This window comes from Dipodomys ordii, unplaced genomic scaffold (assembly GCF_000151885.1).
Source record: "Dipodomys ordii isolate 6190 unplaced genomic scaffold, Dord_2.0 Scaffold333, whole genome shotgun sequence".
Classification (NCBI taxonomy): Eukaryota; Metazoa; Chordata; class Mammalia; order Rodentia; family Heteromyidae; genus Dipodomys; species Dipodomys ordii.
Window position 1 is genome coordinate 51,228 of NW_012267549.1, and position 27,025 is coordinate 78,252.

Here is a 27,025-nt window from a genome sequence, read left to right on the forward strand (position 1 = left end):
AACACTGCTGGAATCTTCTAGACAGAGCTCAGAGTAGTGTTAAACATTCTTAAAGGGACAGCACAGTCCTGCTTCCCCACACAGGGAAAATGACCAACATAAAATGTTACGAGGGCTGGGTTTGAGAAACTGCATATCCATATGTGTCAGTTTGATCAAAAAGTCAATGAAAGTGATCTGTGAAAATAAATTGAACAATCTAATACCCAAACTACAAAGCAACCCTCCAGACTTTTGTACAAGGTCCATACAGCCATGCCTGGGATATTTGATTAAATAGCAGCGCTAAGGCCTTAGGAATATGGAATTTGCTGTCCAAAGCACTTCTTTTTGGTAGTACTAGGGCTTGAACATAGGGCTTCTAGCTCGCTAACTAGGTTCTCTATCCTATGAGACACTGCTAGTCAAAAGCACTTTTTCCTGTTTCTTTTGAGTTGCTCCTGGAGCCTGAACTCTGGGCCTGGGCACTATCCCTCAGCTCTTCAGCTCAAGGATAGTGCTCTACCACCTGAGCCACAGCGCCACTTCCGGACTTTTCTGCTTATGTGGTGCTGAGGAATTGAACCCAGGGCCTCATGCATGCAAGGCAAGCACTCTACCACTGAGCCACCTTCCCAGCCCCCTTTTTCCTAAATTTAATCAACCAGAAAATGAAGATATTTCCTGACATGGGACTTATAAGAGCTCAGGGACAGTGCCCATGTCCTGGGTTCAACCCTATGACTGAAAAAAAAAAAAGAAATTTTCAGGTGCTAAGTGGTTTAAGGCTATTTTAGAAGAAATTAAGAGCATTATGTCCGAGGCTTTAGAAGAATTTTAAGTTGTTGGGGCAGTAGTGCTATCTTGTGTTTGTATTGTTGGCAAGGACAAGATTTCTCTTTTACCCATCAAGACTCCTCTTTTACCCATCAAGACTCCATTCCTTAGACAATTCACTTCTCTAACTTGAATATTAGTAAATCCCTCACGATCAATATTCCTGATGTTTAGCTCAGGGCATGACTAAGACTTATCACCACACTTCGGGTGGGGTGAAACATCTGCCTCACTCAGCATCCTTTCAAACTTCAGTACTTTACCTAAAGAGCAGACAGACACGAAGTGTCCAGGAACGGCTACATCCCAGTGCTACCAGGCTTGCCCATCTGACTGCCTTGGCTAGGAGTACAGAGGGAGAGCAGTGAAAGCCAAAGAATCCAGTGAAAGTTACACGCACACTGGGCACTTTAGCTGATAAACTCTAGCATAGGACCCTGCTCTGCTGATTACAGCTAGTATTCTTACAAGGCTGTTACACTCGGTGGCTAAGTCATTCCAAACTCCCTTAATTTAAAAGGCACTAGAAATCACTCTTAGTATGTCAGCTTTAAGCATTACAGATGCTGATACTGTTTAGTAAAATGAAGTGTGAGTGGCACAGAAATAAAATTTGAGCAGCTCATAATATAGTGAATAGCAAAGTTACATAGGCGTTGCTAACCCCAATTAAAGATTTATTGTCTATTCATAATCAGTATTAAAAACCACAGAAAGGAAACATAGGCTTTAAAAAGGTAGGCTTTTAATAACTTTTATCACCAGGTTAAGTCATGCAGTTACAAAGTAGTTAGAAATTTGAAAGGATATGGTTAAAAAAAAAGTGTTCATTTTTACATAAATAGTATCTAGTAATTCATTGGGACCCCTACTGTTCAAAAGGACTCGACCAAGTAATCCCCAAACCAAACACTCAACCTCAGGCTGTTTCTAGCCTGCTGCTGAAGCCAAGTGCAGCATGATTAGTCTCTAAAAGGAGGACACGGGTCAAGCCACTCACTGGAAGGGTTCAGACTCCATCAGACTCCAAAGGGAGCTCAAATGTTTTTTTCCCCCTCTTTTCTGGAACATTCTACTTCAATTATGGTTCAATTACACAACAGAAGCTCTTCAAAAGGGAACAACTAACATGATAAGGAAGTTACTGTATTCTTTGGACTATGTGTCGTAATTGTAGTTATTTAGCAAATTCTCTAAAATAGCCTCCCTCATTTGCAGATAGGTCTCTGTAGGACTATTTTTGCTGGACAGTAATATATGACTGATAAACTACAAATGATACTGTTTTATGTTATAAAAATACTAGCTTTCATCATTTATTATGTTTATAGGCTTTCACTGTTTGAGTCAAGTTAGGCTTGTTAATTAAAGGCAATATTACAGCAGCATGTTCTTAGGAGAAACAGCTTTCATTCTGGTTTTGCTGATGTGCAATACCAGTTAACTCACTTGAGGACCATGCCACTTTCTGAAAATGCCATGTACTACTTCTTCCATGTGTCAGAGTCATGTGCCCAGGCTTGTCTGGAGATAAAGTAGTAGGTGGCTGCTCCTGATGCCCTTCCTGGCAGCAGCACTGACTCTGTGAGAAGAGCCTGGAATGAGGCAGCAAAGCCAGGTGGGAGAGACTTTTTATTAAAAGGCAAAATTTCTAAATGGTTTTCTAGCTTAAGTGATTTATACTTTCACATTCCATTTGTACATGATCCTCTAAATTTAGTTTCTTTCTTAAGGGGCTGATTCAGACTGACTTGTTGAGAACAGTGTCCATTACCTAATGAGTCATAAGAGAGAGAGAGTTCTGTGGTTACATGTAAACTTGTGATAGGTCGGCAGAAGTTATGGGTGAAGAGGGTGAGGAACGTAGCCACAATCCATCTATGTGAAAGTCACACCAGCCTCATTGTACACTTTGAAGACTTTCTCAATGGCGTTGACATAGGCAGCTGTTCTCAGGTCCAAGCCCAGGTTATACTTCATGGCTGTGCGCATAATTTGCTAGAATAAGGAAGAAAAGGCAGAGAAGACCACATGACTTATGTAAGCTGGGACATGACATACAAAGTACACAGAGGGATCAAGGAAGTGCTGGTGGCCAAAGAAAACTTCTGTGGCAACAGACTTCCCTCTAGGCAGGAAGGACTAATCTTATAGAATATGAATGATTATTATCTATGCAGCAGCCAAGAAGTCACCCTGTGATCTCTCTGTCCATTAGGCATCCAGTTAGCTGGAATGAGTTCATACCTATACTAATGACTGTTCAAAGTAACCAAGAATGTGGCAATGGCTTCACATCTTTGTGAATATATGAAAGGCTTGTGGATTGCATACACTGAAAGGACGGACTTATGTTTATTTTTAATTTTTTTGTGTCAGTACTGGTGCTTGAACTCTGGGCCTGTGTGCTGTCTCTGAGCTTTTATTTTTTTTTTTGCTAGCACTCTTACTGAGTTCCACAGCTTCACTTGAAGCTTTTTGTGTTTAATTGGAGATAAGAGTCTCACAGATTTTCCTGCCTTGGCTGGCTTTGAACAGAGATCCCAGCTCTCAGTCTCTTGAGTAGCTGGATTACAGGTGTGAGCCACAGTATGTGATTGGATTTATAACACTTTAATCAGATCTCAAAAAAGAACTGTCAAAACAAAGCACAGCTTTCTTTATCAGTATCTGTTCATGCTACTCCAACTTGGAGATCCAATGAGAGAATCTGAGCTCAAGAAGGAATTAGAAAAATTAGACTCACTTATTTTTGGCCTTGTCTGAAATAGGAATTGAATAGTCAAAAAATCCTTACTTATATCAAATTCTATAGTAAGATAGCTTCCTACAACAGTCATGTTGTGAAAGACGGAGCAGCATTTCAGTCTATTTGGTTATTCAGTATTTAGCCAACTACCAAGCATTCCTTTTTAATTCAGCCTGATTTATTGCTGAGGGCTGAGAGACCTATCTGAGGGCTGACAACAGTTCTCTGAGTGTGAACAGGCATAAATCTACTGCACATAAATGTGGATCATGTACCAGATTGGTGTTTGCTTTCTTTCACCACACACAATCTGTCCAGAGATAACAGCTGAGCAGAAAGCAGACGCCATCTGCATACCTACCCGGGCAGACCGCTCCATGGTGTAGGCTAAGCCAGAGTGCACGATATCTTTCTCTGATGCACCCTGTTAGGAAAAAGAACACAACTTTAACAAAATCATACAAAGACTTGATTTGTGTCTCTAGAAGGATTCAGTCTTTTTTCATTTTTGGCTGGAGCTTGAACTCAGGGCCTTGACCCTGGTAGGCTGGGTCTCTACTATTTAAGCCACATATCCAATTTTGTTTTATGCTGGTTTTATCTATCCTATCCTGTCCTGTCCTGTCCTATCCATCCATCCATTGCTGGTCCTGGGCCTTGAACTCTGGATCTGGGCACTGTCCCTGAACCGTTTTTGTTGTTGCTGTTGTTGTGTCTTGAACTCTGGGCCTGGTAGCAGTCCCTGAGCTCTTCAGCTCAAGGCTAATGCTCTACCACTTGAGCCACAGCACCACTTCTGGTTTTCTGGTGGTTTACTGGAGGTAAGAGTCTCACGGACTTTTCTGCCTGGGCTGGCTTTGAACCACAAGCCTTAGATCTCAACCTCCTGAGTAGCTAGGATTATAGGCATGAGCCACCAGTGCCCAGCTTGTTCCTGAACTGTTTTGCTCAAGGTTAGCACTCTACCACTTGAGCCACAGCTCTATCGACTTCTGGCTTTTTTTTGGCAGTTAATTAAGATAAAGAGTCTCATGGACTTTTCTGCCTGAGCTAGCTTTCAACAGTTATCCTCAGATCTCAGTCTCCAGAATAGCATTAGCCACTGGCACCCTGCATATGCCAGTTATTTATTTATTTTTGTTGGTTGTGGGGCCTGAACTCTGGGCCTGGGCGTTGTCCCTCAGCTCTTCAGCTGTAGACCTGCACTCTACCACTTAAGCCTCAGCCCCACTTCCGGCTTTTTCTGCTTATGTGGTGCTGAGGAATCAAACCGAGGGCCTCATGCATGCAAGGCAAGCACTCTACCACTGAGCCAACTACCCAGCTCCATGCCAGTTAGTTTTGAGACAGGGTGTCACTTCCTGCCTGGGCATGTACCAGAGCTGTCATACACCTTCTTCAGGTGTTTTTTCTTTGTTGCTGGGATCACAGGTATGTGCCACTGTGTTTAGCTTCATTCCTTGGAGTAAGTTAGTCCCTCTTGTAATGTCATTTTTCTGCACTAGCTGGCCTCCAGGCCAGTGACCCATCAGTGATCCTCCTAGTCTTAGTCTCTCATGTAGCTTGGGATGACAGGCAGCTGCTACAGTACTCGGTTATGGATTGAGAAGGAGAATCTCATAAACTTTCTGCCTAGGTTGGCCTTGTTGAACAGTGATCCTTCCATTCTTGGTCTCCCAAGTAGCTAGGATTATAGGTGCAAGCCACTAGTGACCAGCTGATTACCAAGGACTCTTAAAATACTCTTTTCTTTTCAATAAAGACTTGTAATTTCTGTACAGTATCAAGATACAATATGTTTTTTCTTTTTGGTACTGAGAATGGAACCCAGGCCTCAGGCATGCTAGACCAATGCTTTACCACTGACCTACATACTATCTTCATAGTATCTTCATAATTTCTTCATTGAAGCAGCTACATTTTAACCACAATTTAGTTTTAATGATGTTGGATAGAAAGCAATACTCATTAAGTAAGATCATGGTAAAACACTGAAACGGAAGACTATAGCCAAGAAACCTGAGGGTAAGTAGCAAGATTAGCACCTCTAACTCATTATGGCATTCACCTCAGTTTTCCAGGTGAACAGCAACTCTGGACAGGACACAGGAAGGAATCTTGCTAACGCTACAGTTCTAGGGTAGAACCAAAAGATCTTAGCAACCCTTTAATTTTACTAATGAGGAACAGACAGGCTAGAGAAGGTTATAGATGACCTCCAACCCCATTAAGTCAGCTTATCTCTTTCCTATACAAATTAAACCTATAGACTAATTTCTTTGAATAGACTTATCTTGAAAAGCTTTCTATGAAATTTAAAGGTAAGTAACTACAACTACCACTCTTAATGTAACATATGCAGCTATAAAGAGTTATCTGTTTTGAACACAAAGTTATCTGTATTGAACATCTTGATGACATACTGTATTCATTTGAGAAGGTATACTTATATAACTTTTGCATTAAACTTTGTTTTGGTCTGTTAAATTAGGGAAAAAGAAAACTTCCTCTGTATGCTGAATACTACTGTTTCATTGGTTGATTGATTCATACACTCAAACATTAACTGAGTACTTCCTATATGCCAGGCTCTTTCTGGTATTAGGGACACAGCTGAGAAGAAAATGTTTGCATAGAGCCTACATTCTAGTGGGGTGAGGGTTAATGCATATACATGGACTTAAAACCATGAGGCATTTTGAATCTAGGTAAAGGCTCAGGTACTAAGGCCTCCCAATGAAAATGAGCAAAAGGCAAGCAGAATTAGCAAACAGGAAGGAAAGATAGCAAGAATGTGGTGTCCTGAGAGCTAAGAGATGCCAACATCTCCAGGTTGCTGTGATCAATTAATAGTGAGATGAGTTGCTGATGAGTCTGGTTCAGATGAGGACTGAAAAGTGGTCAATGGACTGGATGATGCTGATGTCACTGGGTCCTTTGGCAAGAACAGCTGGTTGGCACTGGCTCAAGAACAGAAAAACGAAGCCTGCTACTGATGGCCCATACCAGCTACTCAGGAAGGAGGCTAAAATCTAGAGGATAATTCGACACCTGTCTGGGAAGAAAAGTCTATCTCTGGGCAGAAAATTGCCAGACACTATCTTTTAAAATAACCAGCCAAAGGCTGTGATGGAGGCATGGCTCAAGTTGTAGCCAGCACTGTCAACTGAGCAAGCATGAGGCCCCCAGTTAGAATCCTTTACTGGCAAAATGAATAGAAGACACTATATATATATGAGAGAAATAAAATGGCAGTAATTGGAAGAGGTGGGATTAAGATGCATGTTTTTGGAACAGCATATGATACTCTATGACTCAATAGAGGGAAAAATTGATGTGTAAAGAGGGCAAGACTTAACAACACATCTGAGAAGCTAGAGACAGGCCATGCAATGCATACAACAAGAGCTGAGCTTAACTAGAAGCACAAACATCTGATCTACCACAAGAGAAGATGGCCTAAGTAAGGATAGGGAAAAGGAACAGGGTGGATATGCACAAGTTCTTGGCTTGCTTCTACTTTCCCCATGATAAGACAGTTGCTCATAAGCTGGAGAGCAAGAGGAAGGAAAGGTGAGGAGGAACACAGTGCAATCAGTGAGAGAGAAGAGAGGAATCTGATTCCTGAGCACCACCTGGGGCTAGAGGTCAGGATTTAAGTGCTGGCAAGGCTGGCAAATACAGAGGCAGTGGCATGGAGGAGGCAGAGAATTCAAGCCCGGTGTTGTGTTGCCTATATGAAACAAAATGATCAGTTAATAATGATGGAGCATGGAACTTAGTGAGAGAAGTACGAGCACTTTGTGAGGATATTAGGTCAGAAAATGGGATGCAACCCTTTAGCTGGGGGTAGCACTTTGTGAGGATATTAGGTCAGAAAATGGGATGCAACCCTTTAGCTGGGGGTAAGTTTTTTTCTTTTTGGGCTGTATGAGGTTGAATCCAAGATTTTCCATTTGCTTAAGTGCTCTACCATACACCCAACCTGTTTTTAGTTTCCTAGTAAGGTCTCAGTCTTGTCTGGAGCCAGCCTTCAACTAAGATCTTTGACTTTTTAAGTAGCCAGGATCATAGGTGTGTACACCATGCCTGAGTTTATTATTTATAATGGGATCTTACTTTTTGCCTAGGCTTGCTTTGAACTGATCTTTGCTTCCTGAGTAGCTGGGCTTTACAGGTGTGAAGCTGGCAGTTTTTTGTTTTCTGAGGCAGGGTTTCACTAACCAAAACCTAGGCCAGACTCCCTACATAACACCATAGTACTGGACTATAGATGCATGGTAACATGCAGTTAAAAAATGCATTTTTGACTGCTAAGACTCCTTGAAATCAATGAGAGTGAAATATAGCACTACAAGTCTAAAACCAGAGGATACAAAATCATTTAAACACTGAAAGACCAGTAAGTTGACCAAAGATTGTTTAAAAAAAAGGGGAAAGAATGGGGCTGGGAATGTGGCTTAGTGAATGAGTGCTAGCTTTGAGCAAGAGCAGCTCAGAGACAGTGCCCAAACTCCCCTGAATTCAAACTCCAGGACTGGCAAAAGAAAAAAAAAAAAAGGGGGGGGGGGGGAGGGGAGAAGGCTGGGTACTGGTGGATATCTATAATCCTAGCTACTCAAGAGGCTGCAATCTGGAGGATCACAGTTTGAAGGAAGAAGTCAGCCTGGGCAACAAAGTCCATGTACTTGTTGTCAGCAGAAAAGTCCACGGGATTCCATCCTTAAATAACCAGCCAAAAGCCTTCTCATTGCACTGCCAGTCACTCATGATGGAAATATGCCCTAAATTCTGGCATGCAGCAAAGACTGTAAAAGAAAAGGCACAGTTGTACATGGGAATCAGGCTTTCCAGCCAGAGAGCAGGAATTAAGAGAGTTGTGGTTCTGGGAAGAAGGAGGTCATGGGGGACATCACTGAGTGCTATAGTTTTTGTGTTACCATCTGTGACTGAATATATGTGAAGTGCCAGACTCACCGATATTCTGTCCTGGAATTCTGCTGTGGGCACGACAGGAATTGTTCCACCATGCTTTCCAAATTTTCTTTCTAAGCTCTCTTGAACAGACACTATAAAAAGCCAAGAGATCAAGGTAAGATGCTGCTGGTAGAGGAAGGGAGAAATAGTAGGAACTCAAAGTAGCCCCAAACTATATCCATAACCCTAAACCAATAGTTTTAGGTCCTTAGCACGAATGACATGGAAGGGTTAATCATTAAAAACTCAGAAAGGAACACAAGACTGCCAAATTCCTGCGTAAATGTGAATTTAGGTCACTGCTCTGTTTCCATAACACCCATTACCAGAGGTTTCCTTTAGTTCTACTAAAAAGAAAATGCTGGGGAAAAAGAAAAGGCAATCAATGGACACTTTGCCAGCTTCTCAGTGACCAAGTACAGGAGCTCAGCTGGAGGCCCCAGTCTCATTTCAGCCTGATGAGAAATTCTCCTCTTAACTGTGGAGCTGACTTTACTTAGACAAAAACAAGTATTCACATCAGAGGACTCAAAACATTTCAGAACTTTTCGAGGAGCAACCAGAGATAGAAGTGGATGAATTTCAATGATAAAAGGTTGATGCTTAAAAGACTTATAAAAACAAACAATATTATCTTGCAGATTACATTCTGGAATATTACTTTGTAATATAAAAATCTTAGTAAAATATATCAGTCAATACATTGAATAGTTAATGAAGCATATGATTTTTTTTCCAGCCTTTTAACTGTCCCACATTATTATTTCTGGAGAACAAGAATATAGGAACTCACTGAGCAAGTGGTAGTTAGAATCTCTTTCATATTTGAAGGTCAGTCGACCATAGCTGACATGATTTAGATTCTTCAGCCACTCAAAGTAAGACACTGTCACTCCTCCAGCATTCAAGTAGAGATCCTATACACAAATTGTGACAACAAAGAAATACGAACATGAACATGCTGAGTACCTGTGGCACACATCTATAATCCTAGCTACTCAGGAGGTTGAGATCTGAGTATCAAAGCCAGCCCAGAGAAGAAAGGTCCATGAGACACACAAGTCCAGTTAACCAGTAAAGAGGCCCTTCAAAATGTATCCTCTGTCCACACTTACTTCCAATGACATACCATGAACACATGCTCCTCACAGTAGTTTTTCCTTTATTTTTTGATACATGATCTTACTATGTAGCCCAGGCTGGTCTCAAACTCACTATCCTTTTGCCTCAGCTTTCTAAGTGTTGAGATTAGAAGCATGAACCATCATGCTTGATTCACTTTATTTTCTCAAAATAAAGGAAAACAAACTTAACACAATCTGGGAAACAAGCAGGCCTTTTCTCTCCTAATTAATTCCTAGTGAAAGACACTTATGGTTTCAGATACTGTTGAACATAGATAACTTACTGGAATAACCATGATGTTCCTCTCCAGGAAAATCTTATCAGCTTCTGGAGTGGTCGGTCCATTGGCACCTTCAGCAATGATCTGCAAGAGTCAGGGACAGATGAAAAATGCCAGGAACATAGTCATTGGGCAAGAGGTGTGGATAGGAGGATGAGAGGAAAAGCATAATTTTAATTAAACTTTACAAGTTATTTTGCTGTACTAAATTTATGAGTATATAATGCTAATTTTGTCTCTATTTTTCTTCCTTACATTTTGGAAGTTGCACAACTCTGAACATACTGAAAATTATGAGAGTACTTTAAATGTGTAGGATTTATGGTATATGCCACCAATAAAGATGTTAATAAAATGAGATTTTTTACTCAGATCACCCTAATTTTATAAGACAATGGTAATGCTTGCACCTTGGCTTTGACTCTGGGTGCGTTGGACTTGGTCAACTGCTTCTCGCTGGCAGCAGGGATCAGTATGTCACAGTCGGCTTCCAAGATACTTCCCTCATAGACCTTTGCCTTGGGGAAGCCCAGAATCGATCCATGTTGCTGTAATTGATTGAAAAACAGAATTAATGCCTGTTCCAAAGTCTAGATGGCTTTATTTTGTGCCTACTACATAAAAATGTATTCATTAAAAGCTTTTAAAACTGTATTAATAATTGAAAAAAGAGCAATGGGAATAGGTTTAAATAAGATAAGGCTAAGGGCAATCAAACTGTTCTAGAAATTAGATTAACATACCAATTTGAAATCTTCCAGTTCCTTTGGGTCAATACCATCTGGATTCCATATACTCCCATCAGATTCACCAACACCAACACATTTAGCACCAAAACGATGTAAATATCTCATAGAGTGCAGGCCCACATTACCAAATCCCTGTGAAGAACAATCATAGATGACATAAAAAGGCTTTGTATGAATCTTTTTTTTTTTGGTTTGTCGTAGAGCTTGAACTCTGGGCTTGGATGCTGTCACTGTGCTCTTCAGTTCAAGGCTAGTGCTCTACCACTTGAGCCACAGCACCACTTCTGGTTTTCTGGTGGTTAATTGGAGATAAGAGTCTCACGGACTTTCTTGTCTGGGCTGGCTTTAAACTGCGATCCTCAGATCTCAGCCTTCTGAATAGCTAGGATTACAGGTGTGAACCATCGGCGCCTGGCATGGATCATAGTCTGACCAATGTACTCCTATGGTTTCTCATTCCATAGTAATGACTACTCCACTGTGGTCATTCTCCAATGACCAGTGGTTCCTATGGCTGTATAAAGGTATGTCACTAGGTTAGAGGAATACAATCTCTATTTTAAATTATCATTCATTTTAATTTGCAGTCCCTTAGATTCACATATCAGATAATTCTGAGCCAATGGACAAACTTTTCTGCACATTCACAACTGTTATGTCCCTAAGATACAACTAATATATAAAGAAATAAAAAAATAATTCACAAGTATCTAAGGGAGATGAATTAAACCAAGGTTAAAGGAAAAGGATGTATTATACAGGAAACAACCACACTAAAAACCTAAAAGATTCAAAAGAATAAAATTTAAAGCTACAAATCTATAAACATTAAAAAAATGTAAATTATAAACCTTTTTTTTTTTTTTACCTGAACAACAAATGTCTTATCCCCAAATCCTGGTGTCATCCCTAAAATGCTCATGTAAGAAGCTTCATTGATGAAATTTTCAATCCCATGGAACACACCACGGCCAGTTGCAGAGATGCGCCCGTGGATGCCACCTTGACTGATGGGTTTACCAGTAACGCAGGCATGTGCATTAATATCCTGCAAGAGGAGGCATGACTTAAAGAAGGAAGTAACTCAAGTCCTACGATCAACCAACTGAAGTCAAAGCACATTCTCATTTCACAAAAAATACTCTCATGAAAAAATGTGTAACAGGAGGCTTCTAAGTTCAAGACCTGTCTAGGATATATGGTAAGGCCTTGTCTCAAAATATCAAACAAAATGTGTAAAGGGTGACATGGTGGCACACACCTGTATTCCCAGCACTTACGAAGCTGAGGCAGGAAGAACTTGAGAGTTTGAGGCCAGCTTGGGAGGCCTAGTGAGACCTCAAAAAGCTGAAAAGAAAAAGGGTGTAGTGCCAAGTGCTTGCATGTCTGTAAGTATGCATATATCTAAAGCACAATTCACTAATAGGGACAGGCCTCATTTTTTCAACTTCCTGTTCTAGAAAATATAAAAAGTTCCTGCCAGGAGAAAATAAGAGTTTAGATATTAGTATCAAATGCAATAACCAATTATTATAAAAGTAGGCACATTCAACCTGAAGCTATTATTTCAATGGAGCACAAGTCATTCTGAGTCAAGGTATATACATTCCACTGGTCTTAATCTACCATGAGACTTGACTATATCACCAAATCAGCTAGAGACAGGAAGAGGCAATGTGCAGCTTTCTTGGATGGGGAGATTCAGAAATACTGCGTTCTTCTGACAAGCTATTCTTCTATTTTAAAAAGGGAACTTGGAAAGATACTTAAGTTTATTTAAAAGAGAGGAGGAAAGTATTTAAGAATGTTTAAAAAGGTATATGTGGGCAAGATACTGAGGACTGTGCCAGTGTGGGTGCCAGTATCACTGGCTAGCATCATTAGCTCTGCAAAGCGAGAGGCATCATCAATTTGCTTGAGCTTTTACCACTCATCTCTTGGCCCTCTTTCCACTCTGGGTGTACATGTATACTCTTGGTCAAAATTAGGTTTAATTATAAGAAAGGAAGGAGGTTTCCTTCAAAGCATCACACCTACTACAAACATGGCAAGCAGAAGACTGGAACAGACACATGGATCATGAACTAGAGAGGAGAGGCATCCCCCTATCGGCAGAGGATTGAGGCAACTTGCTACCACTGATCATGTGCAGTGCCTAGTGCCACATCACATTTCTATCCCCAATATTATGCTATGGCTGGAGAGTTAGTGACCTGGTCTTTATATTCATCAAGTATTTTTACATAGAGAACCTGTATAATTACCAACAGAAAGGAAGGAGGTTAAAATGGACAGTCTTATAAAGCACTATAGAAACAGTAGTTTTCCCACAGTTTCCTTTCATGAATAATTAAAACTTAACTGCAAGCCTTGTAAGTTGCCAAATGCTTCTGAACAGTGGAAATGCAAATGCTGAGGCTGAAGGAAATACTGTCTGAGAACAGGCCTGGTGCCAGCTGCCAGGCTCACTAGCATACCTAATGGTCCTAGAACCTTGGGAGGTAGGGAGATAGCACCACTCTTCCATGCTGCACTGCCAAGAGGACAGGGCTCTAGTCTAAAAATGAGTAATCAAAACCATGACTTCCTCACAATAAAAAACAAAACAAAAAAAAACCCCAAACCTCCCCCACCCCCCCAAAAAAAATCTGACTTCCTTATATAGGCCTGGACTTTCAATTTCCTATCAGTTGAAGAAAGGTCTCTTATTAGTACAGTTTAGCTGACAATGCCTTGTAAACTTTTCTTGTGCTGCCATCACTGTGAAAACTACAAGTAATAATGCTATTAGTTTACAATCCTCTCAATGCAGGGTGAGGTGGCCTATAAACTTAGTTACTTAGAGATTCAGTCTGAAAGGATGGCAGTTTACGGCCTAGGCAAAAAGGATGGAGAGACCCCATTGTCAGAAAACAATGGGTAGGGCAAAGAGCACCTGCCATCCCAGCTCCAACAGGAAGTGTAATTAAGAAGATTATGGTCTGGTCCAAGCCAGGTAGGGCAAGAGTGAGACACTATCTCAAACACAGCCAAAGCTTTTTAAGGGTTGAAGGTGTAGCTCAAGAGGAAGAGCATATGCCTAGCAAGTGTGAAACCCTACATCCAAGCCTCAGCATTATACTCCAACCTACCAGCCAACCAACCCAAAGTGGAGCTCATTTAATATTAAAAGGTGACATATGGAAGTGGTCCTTTTGGGAATGGTGGTCCATACCAAGATTCTCTGATGTATCTAATACTGCTCCTGTTTATTTCAATGGATATGTGCCATTGACTAGATGTAAAATTTATACTTATTTTTAGTGTTTACTAAGCACTGTGGATAGTTCTAAGTGTACTAGATAATTCCCCATGTAAACTATGAAGTAGTATTTATACAAAGGTATAACTATTACTACCCAAGCTCCTGGCCACAGGATGTCACTGAGTGATATTCTATCAGGAAATACACGATACCTCTCTGTTTCTCCTTCTCCAAGACCTATCTTTCCACTTGGGCTCTTGAAAGACCTGCCCTGTTCACCTCCAACCCCTTTCCTGAGGGACATTGCTAATACTTTTCATCTATCTCTCACACCAATGAATCTATGGCTCAAAGCCAGATTCTAAACTCTACCATTTCTATTCCTCTTATCTTCCAGATTCCTAGATGTTCAAATCCAACCCATTTTTAAGATTTATCCCTCTTTTAGAAACAGCAGCCTTATATAACTCATGTATTATACTATTCTCGTACCTTATCTGCTCCTTTTAAGTGAAAGCTCTAGAGTCAGAATAGATTATCCTCTAACTCATGATCTTCCTGGATTCAACCTCCTGAGTGCTGAGATTTCAGGTACGCACTACCAGGCCCACCTTAGAATATTTCTTAAATAACCTATTTCAGTAGCTCATGAAATGAACTGCCCTAGTTGGGGACAGTCCCAGCCCCAGGGCCCAGCTCAACCTATGTTCACTATGTTTATAGTTTTATAACAAAGAAAAGCAAAGCAAAGTTATATGCATGGCAAGCTTATGATTTTTCAAAGGGAAGAGATGAACCCAGATTCCCAATTTCTCATACAATCAGCTGCATTATTACTTCTTGTGGACAGTAGTGCAGGAAGCCTTGGGGCTCCAGTGGATACTCACATAGTGCCCTATGGTGCTGGCATAGGTGTCAGCGATCCAGGACATCTCCCGCTCGCCGGTGCTCATGTCCGGGGCAGGCACATCAATGCCAGGACCTGGGAGCACAGGGAAAGGGCAGTACGCCAGTTTTGAAGACAAACTTACCCCAGACCAAAAATCCTTGCAATTCTCTAAGAGAACAAAGTCACTGTGGCTAGAAAAGTTTAGATCTCATTTAGGTAAGGAAAGAACAGAAATCCTTATTACGTGTTTCTCTATATGTAGCACTTTCTCCTACTAGCATTTACAAGTCTGGAAGCTAGCTATGCACAATAGACAGAAGCCACCTTGTGGGAGTTCTGAGTGTGATCACAGGCAAATCAATTTGGTCTCCCAAATTCAGTTCCCTAAACTGTAATAGAGATACCAGTACCATTTTGCTTGACATAAGCAGGATTATCATGGCAAGAGGATGCATATGAAGTATATAGCAACAGGCAGTTACTGGTTTATTCCTCCTTACCATCCTGAGAACAGGGAAGTATCGTTGTTGAAGCAATCATTTAGTGCCCATAAAACTATAACTTGTGTTAGAATGATGCTCTGCCTTGGCCTTTAATTCCTCAGGTCACTGCCAGCTCTAATGCTGATGGTCAGAGTGAACCCTGAGAAAATGTGTTCAGTGATGCTCACTCCAATCCTCTCAAGACAAGGTCATTTACTATTTTCTTTGGATTTCAGCCTTCTTATAAAGTTACAACTATATAGTTAATTGTATTAGACAAACTCTTTCTAAAAACACAACTTTAAAAGTGGTTAAACTATTTTTTAATTCTCTTACAGGAAATCCTATAAATCTCATGCTATCTACCCTCCCTAGCACCCTCTCTCCACCAGCACTGCCACTTAAAGACTGAAACCCTGTTCTAGCCTCTTCCACTGGCAAAAGGGCTCCACTTACCCTAGCTGCTCACTTTCATTCCTTGAAAATGACATACCCCAGCAGCTGCAGCTTAGTACAATTTTTCTATTTAATATTTCTTTTGCAAGGGACAAATGACACATTGCTACTACTATTTCTAGAGATAATCTTGTTCCTACCAACATGAAGAATAAGCATGTTGTTTCAAAGCAACAATTCCAATTGGCAAGCCTAAAATAGTTTGTGATTCAGAAAGTATATTAACTGGTCCTTAAAAATATTATAAACTGGGGGGCTGGGAAGGTGGTTCAGTGGTAGAGCACTTGCCTTGCATGCCTGAGGCCCTGAGTTCGATTCCTCAGCACCACATAAGCAAAAAGAAAAAAGCCGGAAGTGGCGCTGTGGCTCAAGTGGTAGAGCACTAGCCTTGAGCTGAAGAAGAGCTGAGGGATAGTGCCCAGGCCCAGAGTTCGGGCCCCACGACCGGACCCAAAAAATAAAAAAAAAATAAAAATATTAGTTTAGGGCTGGGAAGGAGGCTCAGTGGTAGACTGCTTTCCTCACATGCATGAGGCCCTGGGTTAGATTCCTCAGCACCACATAAACAGAAAAAGCCGGAAGTGGTGCTGTGTCTCAAGTGGTAGAGCACTAGCCTTGAGCTGAAGAGCTGAGGGACAGCACCCAGGCCCAGAGTTCAGGCCCCATGATCACCAAAAAAAAAAAAAAATATTAGTTTAGAAAGACAACCTCCACTACTGAACATAAAATCAAAGTACTATTGGGTTTATGAATGTTCTACTTCACAAAAATCAATCTATGGTGGCGGATTAACTACAAGTAACTACTGACTGCAAGTAGTCCCTGAATTGCAGAATTTATAATATTTAACAAAGAGGTCTGTGGCAAAAGTCCATTTTTTTCTGAAAAAAATCAACATCTCTAGGAACACGAGTATAAGGTAAGAACCGAAGGTATATGTAGACATAGGAGATGAGAAGGTTGGAGACCTAGGGACCTGCAGGGAAATGTCACAGTATATACACACTATGTTACAGTCTGACACAAGGTAATAAATAATTTCAAACTTTTCAAAAAATTATAAGAGAAAGTAATACTTTCAAACTCATTCTATGGGGCTGATATCACCTTGATACCAAAGCTAGAAAAAGATATTACAGGAAAACTACAGACCAAATACCTCTTACAATTGTACCAAAATAAAGAAAATATTTAGTTCTAAGCCTTCTAGACTGGGAACTATGAGACACTATTGAAAGAAGTTAGTGATCACAATAAATGGAAAGACAGTCTATGCTCATAGATTGGAAGAAAACATGGTTATGATGTCAACACCTCCCAAATTGGTCCATACTCAAAACTTCATTATTAAAACCCCACCTGCTCCACTTCCCTCCAGCACCTGTCACTCCACCAGGATTGTGACAAGCTGATTCTGAAGTCATAAAATGAAACAATCAGAATTCAGTCTCATAACTCAGATTGTGTGAATCATTAGCTGACAGTTTATGGAAAGTCAAAAGAATAGACATGTAGACTTTGATGTCATTCAGTGTCTCCACAGTCACTTAACTTACTGGTCAAGATTCATTAAATTACACTGGACACACTCTAAATGTGAGCAATAATCAAGACTGGATAAAGGTTAAAACCAAAGCTATTAAAACTCTCAGGCTTAGAGATAAGATATAAACATCAGTGAAGGCCATCATGAAGCTAAACATGCTTTCAATTCATCATATCAGAATTAGGGAGCTTTTCCACAGGCGTGGATGAGGTAGTGAACATGCTGCCTCTGTCAGTATGCTTCTACTTTGCAAGGATGCGTAAGTTCCTGCTGCTATGGGGAATGGTGAGAACCCAAATGCTTTCTAAAATTTGGAATTCATGGGGCTGGGAAGGTGGCTCAGTGGTAGAGCACTTGCCTTGCATGCATGAGGCCCTGGGTTCGATTCCTCAGCACCACATAAGGAAAAAGAAAAAAGCCGGAAGTGGCACTGTGGCTCAAGTGGTAGAGTGCTAGCCTTGAGCTGAGGGACAGCGCCCAGGCCCTGAGTTCAGGCCCCACGACCGGACCCAAAAAAATAATAAATAAAATTTGGAATTCAGGCCAAATCTTGTAAAATTCTAGCTTTAGCTGTATTTATTTTATTTCCATAGTAGTTTACCTTATGCTTTAATTTTCTAAAAGTGGGGCAAATTTCAAAATATGAAATAGTTTGCAAGTGAAGGGAATGTGGGGAAAAAAAGAGCAAAGGCAGGAAAGAAAAAAGGACTCGTTTTTAGTCTTTTTTAGTGTTGTGTGTGTAGGTATAATAAGGCAAACATTCTATTAATTTTTATCTTATTTAAGCAAGTGAGAAGCTTTTTAGATCAAGAAAAGAAACATATATAAAAAATATAAGTAAGCCAGTTACCAGGGGCTCATGCCTGCAATGCTAGCTACTCAGAAGTCTGAGCTCTAGGGATCACAGTTTAAAGCCAGTCTGGGCAGAAAAGTCCATAAGACTCTTTCCTCCAATTAACCAATAAAAGCTGGATGTGGAGCTGTGGCCCACTCAGGGACAGTGTCCAGGCCCTGAGTTCAAGCCCCAGGACTGCTGCATATACACACACACACACACAAAAGTTAAGATTGCTTGAAAATTTATACATTGCAAAGAATCATATCTTACACAGAATGTATAAACACAGACACTAGCCAGTAAGACAATAAATATCTAGCAAATGAGCACAAGTATACTTAGAACTGCATTGTTGTTGAGAACCACATTAGCTTCACTACCTATTTTTATTGCTTTAAAGCTACAGCTATACTGTTTAAAAACAGTAACTCCAAAAAGCATCGGATTCCTCCCCACTTTTGGGAAGATAGGATGGTTATTTAAAAAAACTGATTTCTACATATAAATTTTTTAAAAAATGAATTCCGGTATTTCACATCCTAAGCATTTCAACTAGCTCAGTAGAGAAGCTATCAGAGAGGATACTGATTCAAACACTTAGGAGGCATGCACAAGAAGAGGACATGTACATTGACAGCCTAAACTTCCCTATTATGGATGTGTTATAAAGAGTCTGAGTATGTCTGCCTATGATATCTATCACAGAACCTGGCTTTTAGGTAAAAAAGGGCTGTGTGGTGAGGCACACATAAAAGATTTATCAGAATTACTTTGTAAATCTCATTATACACAGAAAAGCACATAGCAATACATACCAATAAAGCCCTTCTTTGCTAGTTCCATGGTGAACCTCCTTGTGATCTTTTCCAATTCATTATCCTAGAAAAAGGGGTGGGGGGGGAGAGAAAACACCAATAATAAAACAATGGAGAAAATCATTTAGGGTTATTCATATTTTCCAAGCACAGCGCATTTCCATGTATTTCTTATTGTAATCCTCTGTATAACCACAACATATTTCCATTTTAAAGGCACAAAAAAGGATAAAAAATAAGATTATAGGGGATGAGGGTGAGCTTAGCATGCATGAGCTTCTGTACTCAATCTATGTAACAAAAAGGTTAGGAAAATGATGACAGAACTAGGACTCATCACCAGTTCCTATTCACCACTTAAAAGAAAAACACTAGGGGCTGGGAAGGTGGCTCAGTGATAGAGCGCTTGCCTTGCATGCATGAGGCCCTGGGTTTGATTCCTCAGCACCACATAAGCAAAAAGAAAAAAGCTGGAAATGGCCCTGTGGCTCAAGTGGTAGAGCGCTAGCCTTGAGCTGAAGAGCTGAGGGAGAGCGCCCAGGCCCAGAGTTCAGGCCCCATGACCGGACCCTCCCCCCAAAAAAAGAAAAACACTAAACCTTAATCAAGCTTAACTGAAAAATGATACAGCCAAGTTTGGTGGCACATGCTTATTTATAATCCCAGCACTCAGGAGGCTGAAGTGGACCTGGGTTACTTATCAAGACCCTCTCAAAATGATATATTATATTCATATGGAACATGTGAACTATGTCTACATCCTCATTTAAATCATATGTTTTAAAGAGAATGATACGTATTTATTATGTTTTTATATAAAACATTAATTTACTAATGGGTAGATCACTCTAAAAACCAATTTTAATTATCTTGGAACTGACAGGATCAACAATTAAGATATTTGCTCCCTAAAAGATATATGTACTAAAAAGTTAGATCATAGTTTTAAATCATAGATGTGTCTGAATATATTAAAGTAGGAAAATGAAAAAAGGTACTGGTAAGTAGTTAAGTTTTTTGTATGACAACACACTCTATAAGGTAATTATTTGCTTTTTTCATACTGCTTCTGGAAATCATCAAAAACCATTCATCTCACTGGGACAGGGTATACATAGAAATCCAAAATGTCTAGTTCTTTGGTAAATGCATTGTATGTGTATATCTGTCACTTTGTTACTTACTGTGTAGTTCTTGGGATTGATCTTAACACCGGCTTTAGCACCCCCAAACGGCACATCTGGAAGAGGAGACTAAAAGTTGTTACTCTATAAAGGTTAAAATACAGGTTGAGGATTTTCTTTTTTTTCTTTTCTTTTTTGCCAGTCATGGGGCCTGAACTCTGGGCCTGGGCACTGACCTTCAGCTCTTCAGCTCAAGGCTGAAGAGCCAAAGTGCCACTTCTGGCTTTTTCTGCTTATGTGGTGCTGAGGAATTGAATCCAGGTCCTCATGCATGCAAGGCAAGTACTCTACCACTGAACCACCTTCCCAGCCCCAGGTTGAGGATTTCTTATCTGAAATCAGAAGACTTTTTAGCTTTCTGATTTAAAAAGATCTGCATCTATATAATGCTGTATCTTGGGGATGGAATTCAAGTCTAAACAAGTGTATTCTGTTTTATGAAGACACAGAAGTCTATGGGAAATTTGGAATGACATAGTTAGTATGCTTGCTCTTTAACTGCTGGGTACCCATTGTATAAGGTCAATTATGGAATTTTCTAATTGCTACATGTTGGAGTTCAGAAAAATTCAAATTTTAGAGCACTCTGGATTTCAGATGTTTACAGATGTTCAACCTGTATTACAAAAATGTGAATGTATGGAAATGTAACAATGAAATCCCTCCCTATATAACCAATGTAAGCTGAAAAAAGAAAAAGGTGAGATGCCCTTTCCGAACTCACATCAATCTCTTCTAAAATGAACTTTTAACTAAAAACTAAGTTTTATCATTAAGACTAATTGAAAAATGTTTAAGACTTAGTATGTAACTAAAAACAAAAAAAATTCAGTTCTGATAAGATACATTTCTAAAATGTAAAAATAAACCTTATATGTAAACATATAGTCCAAGAGTTATTAAGTAGCAACGAAGAGGATCACTTACCCACCACTGCACACTTATATGTCATCAGAGAAGCCAGGGCTTTTACTTCATCTACACTCACATCAGTGCTGTAACGGATACCTGGTGATGATTTTTATGAAAAAGAAAATAGGGGTGGCGGGAGAGGAGGGATATTTATTTAGAACAGATTTCCAGGAAGTTTCAAAACAAAGAAACACCCCAAATTCAAGATCCATTTTATTATCCCTTTGCTTCTAAGAATACTTGAGCTAGCTTATGTGTAAGACCATAAAATAAAATGAAAAGCTACTATGTAGATACCCAGAAAGTACTTCAGCATGAACACTGATTTTGGTTTAAAGTATTCTGACAGTGATGGTAAAGACCCTGCTGAGGCAGGGCTTTAGAGATGACAAAGGCAGTCCCTTGTCCTTGAGGAAATTACAACCTAGCAGGACATAACTAACTGATTTCTCAAGACAAAAATTTATCTTCAAATTAATGTTTTTAATGCTTTCCAGAAGGCAACTAAGATTTTTTTCTTTTGTTGCCTGGTTTGGGTGAGTTTGTAGAAGTGATTAAAAAAAAATCTGTTTTTTTTTTTGCCAGTATCAGGATTTGAACTTGAGCTTTCTTGGGTCGCTTACTCATATGACTGAACTCTACCATTTTGAACCATGCCTCCAGTTATAGTTTTTTGCTGATTATTTTGGTGATGGAGTTTTAGGATTTTGGGCCTCAATCTTCTGGCTCTTATTAGTCTCCTGAGTAGCTAGGATTACAGGCATGTACCCAGCTAGAATTCTGCTTTCTGATAATACATGAGCATAGGCAAATAGCAGAGTTATTAGGTTTGAGAGATTTAACCTCAATACCAGATGTATAGATGGGGGCTCTGGTTTCAACTGGGATATACAAGAAAATCCTTTTTGTTAATCCCTTACCCAACTGCCAGCCTCTCTCAACTGGGAGATGAGAGAAGAAAGGTCATCTCCCCTTTTCGGGGGATGAGCACTTCTAGTTTTGCCTGTACTTCTGTGCGGATTAGAGTTGGCCAGTGGATGACAACTCCAAATCTTAATGCTTCTGTACCTGAAGGCACCAGGTATTTGGTACAAGGAACATAGAGTGTGAGTTTGCCCTTTCCACTGGCTTTGGGAGTCTGGGTCAATTCCCCTTCTAAGTTTCACAGGGTTAGGCTGCCTTTCCTCTACGGTTTCTCAGCCCATGGCACCATGTGAACATTTATAGGAAGCTACCCTCTCTTGTAAGAACTTTGGGAACCACTGGCAGTTTGAGAAAACCTCTTTATTCTAGAAACTATCAATACAAATACTGATATACTTCAAGAATGTTTTTCTATAGTACAACCATAAAGAGCAAATCCTTAGGGGCTGAAGGCATGCCTTCCAAGTGTGAAACCCTGAGTCCCACCACCATATGGGGGGCGGGGTGTATGTGGAGGAGCAAATTCTGACATGTGATAAAAGCCTGTAACTCCAACTATTAGGAGGCTAAGGCAGGAAAATAGTTCAGTCAGGGTTGGCTGGAAGGCTTTGGGTTTGATCCCTAGCCTAGCACTGAGGGTAATAAACATTCTCTTGTGAATAAAAGCAAAACAACTAGTGTGAGAGGGTGGTACATTCTTGTAGTTTTAGCCAAGTGGAAGGCTGAGTCTAATATAGACATCACAAAAACTTCTCTCAACCAACTGCCTTGTCCCCCAAATAAACCACAAAAAAGTTAGACACCAGTGGTTCATGTCCTTAGTCCTAGATTCTTAGGAGACTGGATAAGAGGCCAGCTCTGCCTAGACAGAAATCTTTGCAACTCCATCTCAATGGGAGAAACTGAGCTTAGTGGCATGCCCAAACAATGCAAAAATGGACTGTGTGGCTCAGCAGTAGAGTGCCTGCCTAGTATCACCCATCCCCTCAAAAAAATTCTTCATATATAAGTGTAATCTAAATTTCTATTTAAATTTTTTTGGGGGGGTCGGTCGTGGGGCTTGAACTCTGGGCCTGGGCGCTGTCCCTCAGCTCTTCAGCTCAAGGCGAGCGCTCTACCACTTGAGCTACAGCGCCACTTCTGGTTTTCTGGTGGTTTATTGGAGATAGGAGTCTCACGGTCTCTCCTGCCCGGGCTGGCTTTGAACTGCGATCCTCAGATCTCAGCCTCCTGAGTAGCTAGGATTACAGGCGTGAGCCACCAGCGCCCGGCTCTATTTAATTTTAAGTCTTGGAACAATACTGGAAACTGTGTGCAACAAAAAACACATTGTCTTTACTGGATGGAACCTAAGTGTTCTTTGTAAAGGAAGAAAACTGCCCCCGGCTATACCCATTTGGAATTACCTGTTACACCACGGGCATTATTAGGCAGACTATGAATACAGAACTTTTATAGCACCATGGGCTGGGAAGGTGGCTCAGTGGTAGAGTGCTTGCCTTGCATGCCTGAGGCCCTGGGTTCAATTCCTTAGCACCACATAAGCAAAAAGAACAAAGCCGGAAGTGGCACTGTGGCTCAAGTGGTAGACTGCTAGCTTTGAGCTGAAGAGCTGAGGGACAGCGCCCAGGCCCTGAGTTCAGGCCCCACGACCGGACCCCCCCCCCAAAAAAAAAAACAACCTCTTATAGCACCAGAGTGGCTATCTGGAAAGCAGCAATAGCTTAGAGGAGTTAAGTCCTGGAGTAATATAGGTGGGGGCAGGTAAAGACAGAAACTGAAGCAAGGCACACAACAGAGTACACAAAGCTTTTACTTCTGGCAGTATACTAGTAGAGATGTAAGCTATTGACATGAAAAAATAAAAATCTCAAAGTACATTCACAAAATATTATGTAGTAGTAGTTGAGACCAACTGCAGTAAACAGGATACACTCACATTCCAGGAAAGTTAGTTATTTTTATTCCTATGGGATCCCAAACCAAAGATAACTGCTAAAAATATACTGTTACTTGAATATTCTGCACTATATTCTAATGGAATAAAAGAATACAAAAAGGAAGATATTCTGTACAAAATTTATGCATTCAGTAGACATCAAGCAATGAGTACAAGGGGGCTGGGAAGTTGGCTCAGTGGTAGAGCGCTTGCCTTGCATGCATGAGGCCCTGGGTTCGATTCCTCAGCACCACATAAGCAGAAAAAGCTGGAAGTGGTGCTGTGGCTCAAGTGGTAGAGCGCTAGCCTTGAGCTGAAGAGCTGAGGGTCAGTGCCCAGGCCCAGAGTTCAGGCCCCACAACCAACCAAAAAAAAAGAAAAAAAGGAAAGAAATGAGTAGAATCAGAGTGTGTGGACACAACAAAAGAACTTTTGAATGGTTATATATCTTAAGAATTCCTATTTTGCTTCCTAAGTTAAAAAAAAGAAGGCCTCAAATAGATAATATATACATACACATTTTAAAAATAATCCCTAAAACTTCATGTATTGAAAGGAATTGCTTAATTGTCAATTCCTTGGGTATGGTTCATTTAGAAGATGGCCTGGCCCAGCCAGGCTGAATTTAAACCCCAGTATAGGAAACAAAACAACAACAACAAAGATGACTCTTACTTGCAATCTGAATATTGACACTTTTTCTATTTAAGCAAGTCCTCCTTTATCTGTGAGACAGACCAGTGTGGCACAGAAGCCAAAGGTGAGCAGGTCTACCAGGAATGGCCACTTTCCCCCTTGCAGCACTGGGTCTGGGAATCCAGCCTCATACTTGCTAGGTTAACAGAGATTGAATGAGTGCAAATGGACAGAAAGTAGAAGAAATAATTTAATTTCAACAATGGAGAAAGGTAAATCTGTGAAGGATATTGGCCACAGATGGTTTTAATGAAAAGTAGGTAGTATTCCATGACTGACTGAGCCATGATGATTAATTGTAAAGCCAAATATCATTAGAAATGATGTCTAAAAGAAAGGACCATATTCTGACTAATGACAAAATAATCTATGCTCCTGCCCATAGGAGCAAACTAGAGAACAACCATAGCGATGTTTATATTCATCAACTGGGTAACAGTTGAATGAAGAGCAGAGGACAGAATGAAGTTCTTACTAAATAGAACTATGATAGACCTTCTTTTCCTTTTTTTTTAGTGTGTGTGCTGGTACTGGGGCTTTTGAACTCAGCCTTTTTTGGCTCAAGGCTGGAGCTCTACCACTTCAGCCATGCCTCCAGTTCCAGATCTTGCACTATTTTATTTTTTGACAGTCCAGGGCTTGAACTTGGGGCCTGGGCACTGTCCCTGAGCTGCTTTTGCTCAAGGCTAGCACTCTGCCAAATGAGCCACAGTGTCACTTCTGGCCTTTTCTGTTTATGTGGTATTGAGGAATTGAACCCAGTGCTTCATGCACACTAAGGCAAGCATTCTACTACTAAGCCACATTCCTGGCCAGAAATTTTGCATTCTTAAGAGAAACTGACTACAGCTGTTCTACATTAAAAAGGAAAAAAACCCCACAAACACACTAATGAAATATAGGAGGTATCTGTAAACTATACACAGAACAAAGCAGTTCTCTGTCTCTTAATATGACAAGATACTGCTTAGTATGCTCAAAAATTATGATTGGTACACACTAAAGTTTTTCTAGGAGAAATAAAAATCAAAAGCATAAACTAGCCTGAGTTACCATAGCAATCAAGAAAACAGACCCACTCAATATTTTGAATGATTCAGTGAAAACCACAAGTCACTAGTTTAAATTTTTCTTCCCTTTCATGGGTGACTCCAAACTAAACATTAAGCAAGAAATATGTAACCTATTACCAGGTTTATGTGATGAGTCAGTAACTTTCAAGTGTTAGAAAAAGCATATAAACTGAGATATTTTAATAGGATATTATTTATTCCCCAGAAAGTTATAAATTATCAATATTATTTTACAAATCAATATTATTTTACAAATTTTACAGAGGAATTGCAGACTAGGGATTTGGTTCAGAAATAGAGGTATTTGCATAGCATGGGCAAATACCTGGTATCTAGACTGAAACAAACTTTTACCACAAATAGAGCCCCCAGAAGAACAAGAAGGGCATTAGAACTTTTCAAACACATTCAAAATGATATTTAACACTGCTACCACTGACCAACCAGAACCTGTTTTCTCAATTTTGGTTTATTTTCTTCACTTATAATAGCCTAACCTAACTGAAAGGACTAGAGCAGCAGTGAAGAGCTGCTGCCCATAAGTAATGACCATCTGGAAGCTTGGCACCAACTTAAAACATTCGGCTCTGGGAAGACCAATCCCACCGAGAAGCTAAGAAAAACCACACTTCTATTTGCTTAACTGGTACCAACTAACTGTTCCAAGAAGGCAGGGAAACATTGCATTTATGCTTTAGAACCCAAGCCAGGCACCGGTGCCTAGCGCCAGTGGCTCACGCCTGCTACTCAGGAGGCTGAGATCTGAGGATGGCATTCAAAGCTAGCCAGGGCAGGAAAGTCGAAGAGATTCTTATCTCCAATTAACCACCAGAAAACAGGAAGTGGCACTGTGGTTCAACTGATAGAGCACTTGCCTTGAGCTAAAGAGCTAAGGGACAGCACCCAAGATTTCAAACCCATTATTTAACATTTTTGTCTTTTGTCTTATCCATTTTACAAATAATTTTATTTTGGGTGCAGATCCTGGGGCTTGAACTCAGGGCCTGGGAGCTGTCTCTGAGCTCTAGATCTTAAGACTAGTGTACCACTTGAGTCACAACTCCACTTCTATCTTAAACCTTTTTTTTTTTTTGGTCCACCATGGGGCTTGAACTTAGGGCCTGGGTGCTGTCCCTGAGCACTTTTTTGCTCAAGGCTAGTGCTCTACCAGTTTAAGCTACTTCTGTTTTTGTTTGTTTTCTGAGTGGTTAATTGGAGATAGCCTCATGGGGGACCTCCCCCCCCCTTCAAACTGCCAGTCCTTAGATCTCAGCTTCCTGAGTAGCTAAGATTACAGGCGTGAGCCATCAGTGCTCAACTTATCTTAACCA

The 27,025-nt window shown here is 40.4% G+C and overlaps 1 protein-coding gene across 1 annotated transcript in view; it reads right to left on the reverse strand.

Annotated features, from left to right (window-relative positions):
* Positions 1-2,435: 2,435 nt before the first annotated feature.
* The window catches only part of LOC106001615 (glutamate dehydrogenase 1, mitochondrial), a 33,552-nt gene continuing 8,962 nt past the window's right edge, over positions 2,436-27,025 (reverse strand). Inside the window, exons 3-14 of the mRNA XM_013036660.1 lie at positions 21,078-21,158; positions 20,151-20,206; positions 18,967-19,030; positions 14,828-14,922; positions 11,565-11,744; positions 10,691-10,828; positions 10,358-10,495; positions 9,951-10,031; positions 9,336-9,459; positions 8,543-8,634; positions 3,927-3,989; positions 2,436-2,814 (exon numbers count right to left, since the gene is read on the reverse strand). Coding sequence (XP_012892114.1) covers positions 2,695-2,814; positions 3,927-3,989; positions 8,543-8,634; positions 9,336-9,459; positions 9,951-10,031; positions 10,358-10,495; positions 10,691-10,828; positions 11,565-11,744; positions 14,828-14,922; positions 18,967-19,030; positions 20,151-20,206; positions 21,078-21,158 — 1,232 coding nt within the window. The 3' untranslated portion in view covers positions 2,436-2,694. The remainder of the gene's footprint in view (positions 2,815-3,926; positions 3,990-8,542; positions 8,635-9,335; positions 9,460-9,950; positions 10,032-10,357; positions 10,496-10,690; positions 10,829-11,564; positions 11,745-14,827; positions 14,923-18,966; positions 19,031-20,150; positions 20,207-21,077; positions 21,159-27,025) is intronic.